Source organism: Peromyscus eremicus, chromosome X, assembly GCF_949786415.1.
Source record: "Peromyscus eremicus chromosome X, PerEre_H2_v1, whole genome shotgun sequence".
NCBI classification, from domain to species: Eukaryota; Metazoa; Chordata; class Mammalia; order Rodentia; family Cricetidae; genus Peromyscus; species Peromyscus eremicus.
This window is the reverse complement of record NC_081439.1, coordinates 128,889,039-128,903,821: the sequence shown is the minus strand read 5'-3', so window position 1 is coordinate 128,903,821 and position 14,783 is coordinate 128,889,039. Positions and strand designations below refer to the sequence as shown.

General features: G+C 40.0%; 1 protein-coding gene across 1 annotated transcript in view; it reads right to left on the bottom strand.

Annotated features, from left to right (window-relative positions):
• Positions 1 to 14,783, bottom strand: part of Mtm1 (myotubularin 1) — a 132,107-nt gene that overhangs the window by 100,924 nt on the left and 16,400 nt on the right. Inside the window, exon 2 of the mRNA XM_059250753.1 lies at positions 8,246 to 8,316. Within this exon, the coding sequence (XP_059106736.1) occupies positions 8,246 to 8,308 (63 nt within the window). The 5' untranslated portion in view covers positions 8,309 to 8,316. The remainder of the gene's footprint in view (positions 1 to 8,245; positions 8,317 to 14,783) is intronic.

Below are 14,783 nucleotides of genomic sequence, written 5' to 3'. Positions count from 1 at the left end.
CTCCTTATGGAGTTTGCTTTCATTGTGGCAAGGTTAGCCACTGGGCAAAGAATGTGTTTTTTGCCTTTGATTGCTGACAATGTGCTGTGCAGACTGGACATGCAGGACCCACAGGAAAGTGATCACTGAACTTTGCCAAAACAAGGCAGGTCAGTCCTTCAAAATTCCTGCTTCACAGAAGAGTCTGTCAGACATTCTGCAGGACAAAGAGCAAAATGACTGATGAACTTTGCCAAACAATTCCTGCTTGATAGAAAAGTCTGCCAGATACTCTAGGCCTGTAGGCTGAAGATGGATGCCCCAACGTTGCAGAGGAACTTTGGGTAACTGTCCAGGCAGCCAAATGTCTCTGCTGTTAGATCATATTACATCCTTCTGGGTCTTTGATGCAGTTGAAGACTAAATAGTTATAGTTGCAGTTTTCCTTAGTTATGATAGAAAGTAAATTAGGTGTAAAATTTTGGATTCACTAAGATAGGATAGATAATACATTATATTCTCTGAATATACTAACTACAAATGGATATAATATTGTGAATGTAATCTTTACTTGATAATTGTTATTGTATATAGTCTTACTATGTTTAAGTTAAAACTTTTTCATTTTTATTTAGACAAAAAGGGGGAAATGTTGGGGAATGTTATTTTAAGGTGTGTTACTTTAATTTATGTTGCATTTGTTTGACTCTGTGAAGATGTGTTACTGTGCCTGTGTAAAACATCTGATGGTCTAATAAAGAACTAGCCAATCACAAGGCAGGAGAAAGGAAAGGCAGGGCTCGCAGGCATAGAGAATATATAGAGGGAGAAATCTGGAAAGGGAGAAATCAAGGACCCAGACAAGGAGGAGGACTCCAGGGGCCAGCCATCCAGTTACACAGCAAGCCATGGAGTAAAAGTAAGATTTACAGAAGTAAGAGAATGGGAAAAGCCCAGAGGCAAATGGTAGATGGGATAATTTAAGTTAAGGACAGCTGGCAAGAAACTAAGACAAGTTAAGGCCGGGCATTCATAATTAAGAATAAGCCTTCATGTGTGACTTATTTGGGAGCTGGGTAGGGGGCCCCCCAAAAGACCAAAACAAACAACATCATTTAATCACTTCAGCAGCTCTGACAGGCAGGATAGCATTAATCATTCAACTCAAGCAAGCCAGGTATGGAGACACACACTTTTAATGGCAAGTTTTGGCAAGCTGTAACAGAATGATTACAAGTTTGAGGCCAGCCTGGACCACATAGCCTGACCCAGTCTCAAAAACCAAACAACCAACCACCTACAAGTTAAATCTCAGTATTCAAAATCAAAATAGAATTTATAAGGATAAAAGTCTGAAATAAATTGATTTGTATATTATAAAGAGTTATTACATTATGAAGAATACTTATTAAACCATTAAGAAAATAATCTACCCACCTCCCTCCCAGGCAAACAGGCAAAGGACATGAATATTTCACTCAATCAACAGGAATGGACAATAACACAGCTTTAAAAATAAATAAAAGGTCAACCTTGTCAGTAATCAAGAAATAAAAATTAAAAGATACCTGCCTTTCTGATTGATTATCTTTATACATTATGAAGTGTGAGAATATAGTAACCTTTCTGGAGGGTCATATTTTTTTTCATTTTTCTTTATTAAGAAATTTTCTATTCACTCTACATACCACCCACAGATCCCATCTCCTCCCTCCTCCCATACCCCAGCCCTCCCTTCCAAGCCACCCCACATCCCCACATCCCCCAAAACGAGGTCTCCCATGGGGAGTCAGCAGAGCCCGGCACACTGAGCCTAGGCAGGTCCAAGCCCCTTCCCACTGCACCAAGGCTGTGCAAGGTGTCACACCACCGGCACTGGGCTCACAAAAGCCTGCTGATGCACCAGGGATGATTTCCGATCCCCCTGTCTGGGTGCCCCCAAAACAGTTCGAGCCAAACAACCGTCTTCCATATCCAGAGGGCCTAGTCCAGTCCCATGGGGGCTCCACAGCCACTAAACCACAGTTCATGGGCTTCCACCAGTGTCGCCAGTCATCTCTGCACATCTTCCCATCATGATCTCAATGTCCCCTGCCTGCAGAATCCCTCCTCTCTCTCATCAAATGGATTCCAGAGCTCAGCCTGGCACCTGGCTGTGGATCTCTGCATCTGCCTCCATCAGTGACTGGACAAAGGCTCTATGATGACAGCTAGGTTATTCGCTAGGCTGGTCAGCAGAGTAGACCAGTCCAGGCACTCTCTGGACCACTGCCAAAAGACCAAGGTGGTATCATTCTTGTGGGTTCCTGAGAGCTTCTCCAGCACCCTGCCTCTTCCTATTCCCATGTTGTCCTCATGTATCATGGTATCTCCCTCCCTGCCCTCCCACTCTGTCTCTGTTCCAGCAAGACCCTCCCATTTCCCCATGTTCTCATCCCCCACTCCTCACCCTCTGCCAGCACCACCCCACTTCTAGTCCACTCATGTAGATCTCATCCACTTCTCCTTCACTGGGCCATTCATGTTAGCTCCCATTTCCCTGTTAGCTACCCTCACTGGAGCTAGGGGTTGCAGTCTGACCATCCCTTCCCTCACATTTAGTATCCACTTATGAGTGAGTACATACTATGTTTGTCCTTCTGAGTCTGGGTTACCTCACTCAGGATGATATTTTCTAGTTCCATCCATTTGCCTGCAAATTTCATATCATTGTTTTGTTTTGTTTTGTTTTTGTTTTACTGCTGAGTAGTACTCCATGGTGTATATGTGCCACAATTTTTTTTAATCCATTCTTCAGTTGAGGGGCATCTAGGTTGTTTCCAGGTTATTGCTATTACAAATAATGTTGATATAAACATAGTTGAGCATACGTCGTTGTGGTAAGATTGAGCATTCCTTGGGTATATGCCCAAGAGTGGTACAGCTGGGTCTTGATAAAGACTTAGTCTCAATTTTCTGAGAAACCACCATACTGATTTCCAGAGGGCTGTACAAGTTTGCATTCCCATCAACAGTGTAGGAGTGTTCCCAATGCTCCACATCCTCTCCAACATAAGATGTCTTCAGTGTTTTTGATCTTAGCCATTCTGACAGGTGTAAGATGGTATCTCAGAGTTGTTTTGATTTGAATTTCCCTGATGACTAAGGATGTTGAGTAATTCCTTAAATGTCTTTCAGCCATTTGAGCTTCTTCTGTTGAGAATTCTGGTAAGCTCTGTAGCCCATTTTTTAATTGGATTGTTCAGTATTTTGAAGTCTAGCTCTCTGTAAGATGTGGGGTTGGTGTGGATTTTTACCCATTCTGTAGGCTGTCATTTTGTCTTATTGACCATGTCCTTTGCTCTACAAAAGCTTCTCAGTTTCAGGAGGTCCCATTTATTAATTGTTGCTCTCAGTGTCTGTGCTACTGGTGTTATATTTAGGAAGTGGTCTCCTGTGCCAGTGCGTTCAAGACTACTTCCTATTTTCTCTTCTATCAAGTTCAGGTGTAACTGGATTTATGTTGAGGTCTTTGATCCACTTTGACTTGAGTTTTGTGCATGGCGACAGATACGGATCTATTTGCAATGTTCTGCATTTTGATATCCAGTTATGCAAGCACCATTTGTTGAAGATGCTTTCTTTTCTCCATGGTACAGTTTTGGCTTCTATGTCAAAAATCATATGTTCATAGGTATGTAGATTAAGGTCAGGGTCTTCAATTCAATTCCATTGGTCCGTGTGTCAGTTTTTATGCCAGTACCAAGCTGTTTTTATTACTATAGCTCCATAGTAGAGCTTGAGGTCAGGGATCATGATGCCTCTGGAGGTTGCTTTATTATACAGGATTCTTTTAGCTACCCTAGGTTTTTTGTTTTTCCATATAAAGTTAAGTATTGTTCTTTCCATGTCTATGAAAAATTGTGTTGGGATTTTGATAGGGATTGCATTGAATGTGTAGATTGCTTTTGGTTAAGATTGCCATTTTTACTATGTTATTTCTACCTATCCATGAGCATGGGAGATCTTTCCATTTTCTGATATCTTCTTTGATTTCTTTCTTCAGAGACTTAAAGTTCTTATCATACAGGACTTTCACTTGCTTAATTAGAGTTGCCCCAAGGCATTTTATATTATTTGTGGCTATTGTAAAGGGTGATGTTTCTCTGATTTCTTTCTCAGCCCATTTATCATTTGTATATAGAAGGGCTACCGATTTTTTTGAGTTACTCTTGTATCCTGCCTCCTTACTGAAGGAGTTTATCTACTATAGGAGTTCCCTGGTCACATTTTTGGAGTCACTTATGTATACTATCATATCAGCTGCAAACAGGAAAAGTTTGACTTCTTCATTTCCAAGTTGTATCCCCTTGATCTCCTTTTGTTGTCTTATTGCTCTAGCTAGAACTTCAAGTACTATGTTATTCAAGTATGGGGAGAGTGGACAGCCTTGTCTTGTTCCTGATTTTAGTGGAATCACTTTGAGTTTCTCTCCATTTAATTTTATGTTGGCTGTTGGCTTGCTGTAAACTGCCCTTATTATGTTTAGGTGTGTTCCTTGTATTCCTGATCTCTCTAGAACATTTATCATGAAGGGGTGTTGGATTTTGTTAAAGGCTTTTTCAGCATCTAATGAGATGACCATGTGGTTTTTTTTTTCTTTTAGTTCGTTTATATGGTGTATTACATTGACAGATTTTCGTATGTTGAACCATCCTTGCATCACTGGGATGAAGCGTACTTGGTCATGGTGGATAATTTTTTTGATGTGTTCCTGGATTCAGTTAGCCAGTATTTTATTGACTATTTTTGCATCAATGTTCATGAGCAAGATTGGTCTGTAATTCTCTTTCTTTCTTGCATCTTTGTGTGGTTTGGGTATCAGGGTAACTGTGGCCTCATAAAAAGAGTTTGGTAATGTTCCTTCTGTTTCCATTGTGTGGAACAATTTGAAGAGTACTGATATTAGCTCTTCTTTGAAAATCTGGTAGAATTCTGCACTGAAACCATCTGGTCCTGGGCTTTCTTTGGTTGGGAGACTTTTAATGGCCGTTTCTATTTCCTTAGGGGTTATTGGTCTATTTAAATAGTTTATCTGGTCTTGATTTAAATTTGGTATGGGGTACCTATCCAGAAAATCGTCCATTTCTTTCAGATTTTCGAATTTTGTGGAGTACAGGTTTTTGAAGTATGACCTGATGATACTCTGGATTTCCTCATTGTCTGTTGTTATATCTCCCTTTTCTTTTCTGATTTTGTTAATTTGGATGCTCTCTCTCTCTGCTTTTTGGTTAATTTGGATAGGTGCTTGTCTATCTTGTTGATTTTCTCAAAGAACCAACTCTTTGTTTCATTGATTCTTTGTATTATTCTCTGTGTTTCTATTTTATTAATTTCAGCCCTCAATTTGATTATTTCCTAGTGTCTGTTTCTCCTAGGTGAGTTTCCTTCTTCTTGTTCTAGAGCTTTCAGTTGTGCTGTTAAGTCACTAGTGTGAGAATTCTCCAACTTCTTTATGTGGGCATTTAGTGCTATGAGCTTTCCTCTTAGCACTGCTTTCATAGTGTCCCATAAGTTTGGGTTGTACATTCATTTTCATTGAATTCTAGGAAATCTTTAATTTCTTTATTTCTTCCTTGACCCATTCGTGATTCAAGTGGGCATTATTCAGTTTCCATGAGATTGTAGGCTTTCTGTAATTTTTGTTGTTGAAATCAAACTTTCAGCCATGGTGGTCCAATAAGATACAGGAGGTTATTTCAATTTTTTTGTATCTGTTGAGATTTGCTTTGTGACCAAGCATGTGGTCGATTTTAGAGAAGGTTCCATGGGGTGCTGAGAAGAAGGTATATTCTTTTGTTAGGGTGGAATATTCTGTAGATATCTATTAAGTCTATTTGAGTCATAATGTCTGTTTGTTCCCTTATTTCTCTGTTAAGTTTCTGTCTGGAAGACCTGTCTATTGGTGAGAGTGGGGTGTTGAAGTCTCCCACTACTAATGTATGGGGTTTGATGTGTGACTTAAGCTTTAGTAATGTTTCTTTTACGAATGTACGTGCCCTTGTATTTGGGGCATAAATATTCAGAATTGAGACTTCATCTTGTCAGATTTTCCCTGTGATAAATATGTAATGTCCTTCCCAATCTCTTTCGATTGATTTTAGTCTGAAGTCTATTTTATTAGACATTAGGATAGCTGCACCAGCTTGCTTCTTAAATCCATTTGATTGGAAAGTATTTTCCCAGCCTTTTATTCTGAGATAGTGTCTGTCTTTGAAGTTGAGATGTGTTTCTTGTATGCGGCAGAAGGATGGATCCTGTTTTCATATCCATTCTGTTAGCCTCTTTTTATAGGTGAATTGAGACCATTGATATTGATTGATATTAATGATCAGTGATTGTTATTTCCTGTTATTTTTTGGTGGTAGTGTTTTATGTTGCCCTTCTTTGGTATTTGGTGGTGTGGGACTATCTATTGCCTGTGTTTTCATGAGTGTATCTAACGTCCTTAGGTTGGATTTTTTTCCTTCAAGTGCTTTCTGTAGGGCTGGATGGAAAGGTATTGTTTAAATCTGGTTTTATCATGGAATATTTTGTTTACTCCGTCTATGTTGATTGAGAGTTTTGCTGGGTATAATAGTCTGGGTTGACATCCATGGTCTCTTAGTGTCTGCATAATGTCTGTCCAGGACCTTCTGGCTTTTAGAGTCTCCATTGAGAAGTCAGGTGTAATTCTTACGGGTCTACCTTTATATGTTACTTGGGCTTTTTCCTTTGCAGCTCTCAATATTTTTTTCTTTATTCTCTATGTTTAGTGGTTTGATTATTATGTGGCGAGGGGACTTTTTTTGGGGTCCAGTCTATTTGGTGTTCGGTAACCTTCTTGTATCTTTATAGGCATTTCCTTCTTTAGGTTGGGAAAGTTTTCTTCTATGATTTTGTTGAATATATTTTCTGTGCCTTTGAGTTGGTGTTCTTCTCCTTCTTCTATCCCTATTATTCTTAAGTTTGGTCTTTTCATGGTGTCCCAAATTTCCTGGACATTTTGGGTCATGACTTTATTAGCTTTAGTGTTTTCTTTGACTGATAAATCTATTTCCTCTATCGTATCTTCAATGCCTGAGATCTGCTCTTCCATCTCTTGAATTCTGTTGGTTATGCTTGCATCTGTAGTTCCTGTTCGTTTACTCAGATTTTCCACTTCCAGCATTACCTCAATTTGTGTCTTCTTTATTGTCTCAATTTCAGTTTTCAAATCTTGAACTGTTTCCCTCACTTGTTTAATTGCTTTCCCTTAGCTTTCTTTAAGGGATTTACTGATTTCTTCCCATTTTTTGTTTGACTTTTCCCCAAATTCTTTAAGGGAATTTTTCATTTGCTCTTTAAAGATCTCTATCACCTTAAGGTCATTTTTAAGGTCAATTTCTTCTGTGTCTTCTGTGTTGGAATGTTCAGGTCTTGCTGAGTTAGGTTCTGATGGAGCCATATTGCTTTTTATGTTGTTGACTGTATTTTTGCACTGGCATCTACCCATTTCTTTCTCCACTTGGTGCAAGTAGTGTCTGTGTCTGAGGGAGGCTCTCTTGGTCTGATCGATACACTTGGTCCAGTGGGAGCTCTTGGTCTAGTCAGTGCTAATGGACTCTTTGTCTCAGGGAGCAGCTCTTAGTCCAATTGGCGCTTGTGGGCTCTGTCTCAGGAAGTAGCTGCAATCTCTTAGTCTAATCTGGTGCTGGCAGGCTCTCTGGTGGATCATCTTAAAACTTCATGGGACTATGAATAAAACTTACTTTGAATTCACCCCTCCCTTTCAATTTATGATCCAAAAATCTCATTATAATTGAACAATCTACCCTGGCTACTTTGAAGCATTTTATGTTCAAGTCATACATATTTGGGTTTTGCACGTCTTATCATCATAGCCATCAAATAATGCCATATTTACAAAGGTATAGTAGCCTGCTTAGTCAGTCTTGGCCTTCCAACAGCTCCTTCAGGGAGCTGTCTGATATGGAGGACTGCTTCAGATCTAAATGTAAGATCTGACAGCAATTCTTGAACAATTCTTCAGCAAAGCATTTACAAAGCAAAAATCATTTAACACATATTCTATTTAAATTTTTCCTGAAACAAGGTGGGATGATAAATAAAACCCCGTGTCTCTATTGCCTTATGCTATGTGAATACATAATGAAATCTGTGATTCAATTAAGACCCAAATGATATTCTAATACAAATATGAAGAGAGAAATGCAGAGATACAGATAAATGTAAAAACCGAACTTACCATTTTAATGGATTCATTCTCCAAGGAGTGTGAATTATACTTAGATGTTGATGGAGAAGCCATCCTAGAAACTACCAAAGAAGACAAAAATTCTCTATTAATAGAACTATTTCAAACATGTGATTAAAGAGTTAAATATTTCAAGAGAACAAACAGTACTTAACTTTGTAGGTCCTATTTATATCCGAGGGCCCAATAGATGAAAAAATACAAAGAACTAGCCAGAGCATGGACAGAAAATGTCCAAGGAAGAAACGAGTTCAATGATATCTTTATTTTGTTCTTGGTTTTAGGTTTGGTAGGGAGAGGCTAGAGATGTGCCATACATTTCCAAAGTAGGGAACATTTCATTTAAACGTTAAGAAGGTGGTGTGCTAGGAACACAGCTAGATGATAAATGATTATTAATGGCCATGTGTGGTAACACAAACTTGGGCTCTAGACCTTGGGAAGCTGAAGTAGGAGGATCGTTAAGCACAAAGACTGCCTGCATTCATGAGTGAAACTATGTCTCAAAAACTGAAAAAAAAAAGGTTTGGGGAACACAGAAGAGGAAACAAGAGCTAAATAGTAAAAGGGAAACCCCACAGAGTACATCATGCTTATTCTCGAAAATATTATTCATAGTGCTCAAGTTGCCATATTAAAAACAAGTGAAAAAAAAATTTTAATGTTTACCAATATATGACAAGCGTGAAATTCTATACCACTTAGTTTTTAAAGATAATTTACAAGCATTTAAGCAGAATTATGAAAGGGTGAATAATATCACTCATACAATTCCCCTTCAAGAACCATTTTCTCCACATTAAGGAGTTTAATTGAAATAGATTTGACTGAAATAAAACTCATAGGAATTATTTAGTTAAATATTTAGTTAAATAATTTTCTAGTGAAAGTATGTATTTCAGGCAAATAATGCACATTCCTCAATTCAGCCATGGACAAAAGCATCATATTCAGAACATACATGTGGTGGTTTGAAAGAAAATGGACCCCAAAGAGAGTGGTACTATTAGGAGGTGTGGCCTTGTTGGAGGAAATATGTCACTGTGGAGGCAGGCTTTGAGGTCTCTTTTGCTCAAGTTTCCCTCAGTGTGACAGTCAGTTGAATTCCTGTTGTCTGCAAGATGTAGCACTCTCAGTTTCAGCACCACATCTGCCTGCACACTACCACGGTCCTCATCATGATGATAATGGACTAAACCTCTGAAACTGTAAGCAAGCCACACCAATTAAATGTTCTCCTTATAAGAGTTGCCATGGTTACGATGTCTCTTCACAGCAATAGAAAACCTTAAGACAAGACATAAAACTATTTTTAAATGTTTATTGTTATTTGTGAGCATAATGTGTATGTGTGGACATGCATGCTGTAGTGCATGTGTAGAGGTCCAAGGACAATTCTATGAAGACAATTCTCTCCTTCCACCTTTACCTGAGTTCTGTGAATGAAACTCAGGTCATCTGGCTTGCAAGGCAAGTGCCTTTATCTGCTGGGCCATCTCACTGGTTGCACAAAACCATTCAAATGTAAGTATTTATTTAAACTCGTGAAGATGTTAGCAACGATGGAAAACAAGAAATGCTTTAGTTATTTTAGTTATCAATATTAATGAAAGGACAGGGATGAAGTCACTAGCAGGTAAGCCATATCTACTTCAAGGTGACTGTAGATATCTATGAAACCTTTTGGACATATTACATTAAAACAACAGGCATAGGGCTGGGAGACAGCTCACTCAATAAAATGCTTGCCTTGAAATCATGAGGACCCATCTAGAACCCACATTTTAAAAAAGCAAGGTATGGTATATGCTTGTAAATCCCAATACTGAGGATCCTACCTTCCTAGCCAGCCAGCACAACTTACTTTCTGAGCTCTAGAACAGTGAGAGAATCTGTCTAAAAACACAAGGTAGACCACTGCTGTGGGATGGTCTGTATGTCAAATTGCTCTGATTGGTCAATAAATAAAACACTGACTGGCCAGTGGTCAGGCAGGAAGTATAGGCGGGACTAACAGGGAGGAGAACAGAGAAAACAGGAAGGCAGAGGGAGTCACTGCCAGCCGCCACCATGACAAGCAGCATGTGAAGACGCCGGTAAGCCACGAGCCATGTGGCAAGGTATAGATTTATAGAAATGGATTAATTTAAGATATAAGAACAGTTAGCAAAAAGCCTGCCACGGCCATACAGTTTGTAAGCACTATAAGTCTCTGTGTTTACTTGGTTGGGTCTGAGCGGCTGTAGGACTGGCAGGTGAGAGAGATTTGTCCTGACCGTGGGCCAGGCAGGAAAACTCTAGCTACAGACCACTTTGGAGGAATACCATCTTCACATACCACACACATACGCACTCACAACCCGCCAACCATGGTCGGTCTCTCTCTCTCTCTCTCTCTCTCTCTCTCTCTCTCTCTCTCTCTCTCTCTCTCTGTCTATCTCACATACACACACACACACACACACACACACACACACACACACACACAAACGCACACGCGCGCGCACACACACACACACACAAAAGAGCAGTCATTCCCTGACAAAGCACAGCATGGAGCATACCAACTCACTCTGGCACACCTTCACAGTGCTGGTCAGTGTCCTTTAAAAAAGCCTAAGAGAAGTAAACAAAAAGCATAGAAAGAAAAACATGAAGACGAAAAGGTGGAGAGATATAGAGGTGAGGGAATCTTACACTATTAGGGCTGTCAGGCTGCTCCCACAAGAGATCAGCTTGACAAGGGCAAAGCTTGTGTCTATTTGGCTAACAATGAATGGCATTATTAACATTCTAGTGAGTGATTGTGTGGAAAATACACACTATCATGATACATCAAGAGAGGGGGATGACTTCAATACTGATTTATCAAATCCCACAACACTGGAACTATGAACTATCACTGAATCTTAAAGATGAACTATTAACCCAGATTAATGGCACACATCAAACTCCCAGCAACTAGGGAGACAGGTTGTAGGGTTTATCCCAGTAGTTTGAGACCAGCTGGGCAATAAAGGAATAAAGGGGAGGTAAGAGAAAACAAAAAAACAAGTGCTGGTAGAAAAAAGAGGGAAAAGAAAAAGTGAATTAGGTGGTAGCTTTATTTAAAAGGAATTAAACTTTAACTATTGAAAAGATTATTAACTGCAAATGAATTAAATTCAGACAAAATATTACATTGTGCTTTGCAAGACTCCTCTAACCTTATGATCATGTGCCACAAAATATTACTCTTAGACATAATAGCAGAAGGGGAAGATGAACTCAAAAGGGCTGATTAGATGCACCTGCCTGTAGCTGGAAAGCTTCTCTCCAGGTCCCACCAAGCCCCCATAGTCCCACAACCCACATATAAGATAATCACTCAGATGCTTATATTACTTATAAACTGTATGGCCATGGCAGGCTTCTTGTTATCTACTTCTTTTATCTTAAATTAACCCATTTCTATTAATCTCTAAGTTGCCACGTGGCTTGTGGCTTACCGGTACCTTACATCTCACTTGTCATGGTGGGGGCTGGCAGGCCTCTACCTCTGCCTTCCTATGACCCTCAATTCTCCTCTCTGTTAGTCCTGCCTATACTTCCTGCCTGGCTACTGGCCAATCAGTGTTTTATTTATTAACCAATCAGAGCAACACATTTGCCATACAGAACATCCCACAGCACCTGCCCTGAAATTATTTATCTGCCTAAATTAGAGGCAGGAGGATCGGGAGTTCAGGCCCAGCCCAGGCTACATCAGACTGAAAACACACACACACACACACACACACACACACACACACACGCACACGCACACGCACACGCACACGCACACGCACACGCACACGCGTGCGCACACCCCTACCTGTTTCATCTAACCAGTGGTATGGTGTGACACAGAATGCACAAGGATCTGGGTTCAATCCCCAGGGGCACACCAAAAACAAACTTCAAAGCAAAAAAACAAAACAAAACAAAAAAAACACCTAAAAGTTTTGATCTGAAATTGTGAAATTCATCAGCATTTCTGAACATTTCCATCATTTCAAAGAGAGGCCTCGTGCCTAGCCATCGTCACTCTGTACTCCCAATGCTGAGGCCCTTCAGCAGCCAGACAGATTGCTTTCTATCTCTACAGATCTGCCCACTCTGGGCCCTCATATACATAGCATCATATAACATTGTCTTTATGTCTAAAGCCCTCTCCGGGAATTATACCAGCCACTGTTACTGTTAAAAGCTGGATTAAACACAATCCTCAGAGATTCAAGGGCCTGGGTGATGATAAGAGTCAGTTCCACAGTAAGCCTGGCTTTAAATTTTCATAAGTGAGCCTCTGTGTCAAATGTGGTGGCTGGTCCCCAAGTGTGCAGAAGCTGCAACACTGAGACATTGAGAGCGAGATTTTGGAGCTGGTGCAATACAAATCCAACTCTGCAACTGAGGAACTATTTGACCTTGGGCAAGTTACTTAATTTCTCTGAGCTCCTGTTCCTACTTTATTTTCTCACTGTTGGGCAAAATGAGTTAATTTAAGAGAAGAACTGCTCTATGTATCTGTTAATAATTATCAGCATTTTAATTATGAAAGGCTAATTATTCACTGTGGTCAACACAATCAATTCTACAAATAAGCCCTTGCCTTAGAAATACCAGGGAAAAAGCAAGCTACTACATGGACAGTGTTTGGCTACTGATGACTGAATTATAAATTTTAAAACTGCACATGCCCACAATGACTGGAACAGGAAGCAATGTGCCACTGTAAAAGTTGCCCTAAATAGACCAAGTACCCAGAAGGCATTTACAGAAGCAGCTGCTCACTTGGTTTACAAAGCATTTTGCCCAAAACCTTGAGCAATAAAATTTTAATCCTTTTAATTAAAAAAAAAGTTATTGAGGGGGCTGGAAAGATGGTTCAGTGGTTAAAAGCACTGACTATTCTTGCAAATGACCCAGTTTCTGGTCCCAATACCCACATGAGGCAGTTTACAACCAATTGCAGGGTTTCAGATGCCCTCTAGCCTCTGTGGGCACCTGCATACATATGGTACACATAAACTCATGCAGCTTTACACACATACACATAAATAAAAATAGTAAATATTTGTTTAAAGTGTTCTTTAAAAATCAGTGCTTTTTGGCTATCTTGGCTTTGACACAAAAACTGAAAAATTCTATATACAAATGTTGGGGACCGACTCCGGACAGCTGTGTCCTTACTTCATCAAGCCTTACAAAAGCAGGAAGTTCCTGGCCTAACCGCGGGCTGTACAACTTCCTGGAGTACATGCTAATCAGCCAGCTGCAGGGGCCTGGGACCAAAGCGACCTCACCCTCCCTTAGGAATTTTCCATCCTTCTCTCCGTGCTTCCCCTGTTCCCCCTTCCTGCCTGAAGCCCTGCTTATAAGCCTCAACACCCAGTCAATAAAGGAGACCTCGACACAACTCAGACTGACTTTGTCTTCCTTTACGCGCCTGGTCTCCTTTCTCTCTCGCCCCCATTGATCTTTCAGGAGCTGCCTCCTCGGGTCTCATCAAATAACCTGGCCTGCGGGACCGAGCATACAAACATAGGATTTTTATCCCCCTCAAGACATTTTTGTGATGATTAAAGCCAAATATCCTCCTGTTACAGAGGCTACAGGGACTAGAGAGGGGTTGTGAGTTCCTGGGATGAGTCATTGGCAGGGCCAACTAGCCTAGGTCTCCTAACATCATAGAGTACTTTTCATCTGGAAAAGACAAAGTCTTCCAAGTAGTATCTCAAAGCAAACTAAATGGTGTGACTGCTTCTAATCTCAGTGAAAGAGGAGGTTTAGAAGACAAAACAAACAACAAAAACAGTTAAGAGAACTCAACTCACTCAGCTCACCAGTCTCTAAGGCCTGGAACCACCTCAAATAAAAGTACATAAAGGTGGTATTTACTGAATAAAACTTAGTTTTAAGCATAACATAACCTTCACCATCTCTCTTGAAATTCAAAACAACCTCAGTGGGTCTTCCACTCTCCCTGTTCCTGTATCTCATTCCAGCACTTAGCACCTTTCAAATAGTCATTGTGGTTACTGCTGACCTCCTCAAAAGGATTAGAACCCTCCTGGCAAAAGGAGCCCTCATTTGCAGGCTAGAACATATCTATTTTATTTACTCCTGTATTTATAGCACCTGCAACTGTGACTAGCACCTAATAGGTACTTAATAGGTTAAGTGTTAAATGAAGTAATTGGTCAATAAGGATCTTGACACAATTTCACTTAAGCCAGGAACCCATGCAAGCTTATTCAAATAAATAAAAAGGAACAACAAAGTCCCTGGCTCATCAGGATACTCCCTACATGATACTCTGGGCGGCAGAGCTGAAGTTTTAGCTTATACTGCTCTGAAACAATTTTCACCAAAGAACTGAGACAGTTTTTATAGGCTCTCCCATGAAACAGACAATTTAAGGAACCCAAAACTCTTCTCCCACACATCTTTTTTCCAGACCAAGAAATTATTTTAAAACCATACAGTGTATACACAATACCTGGACTAT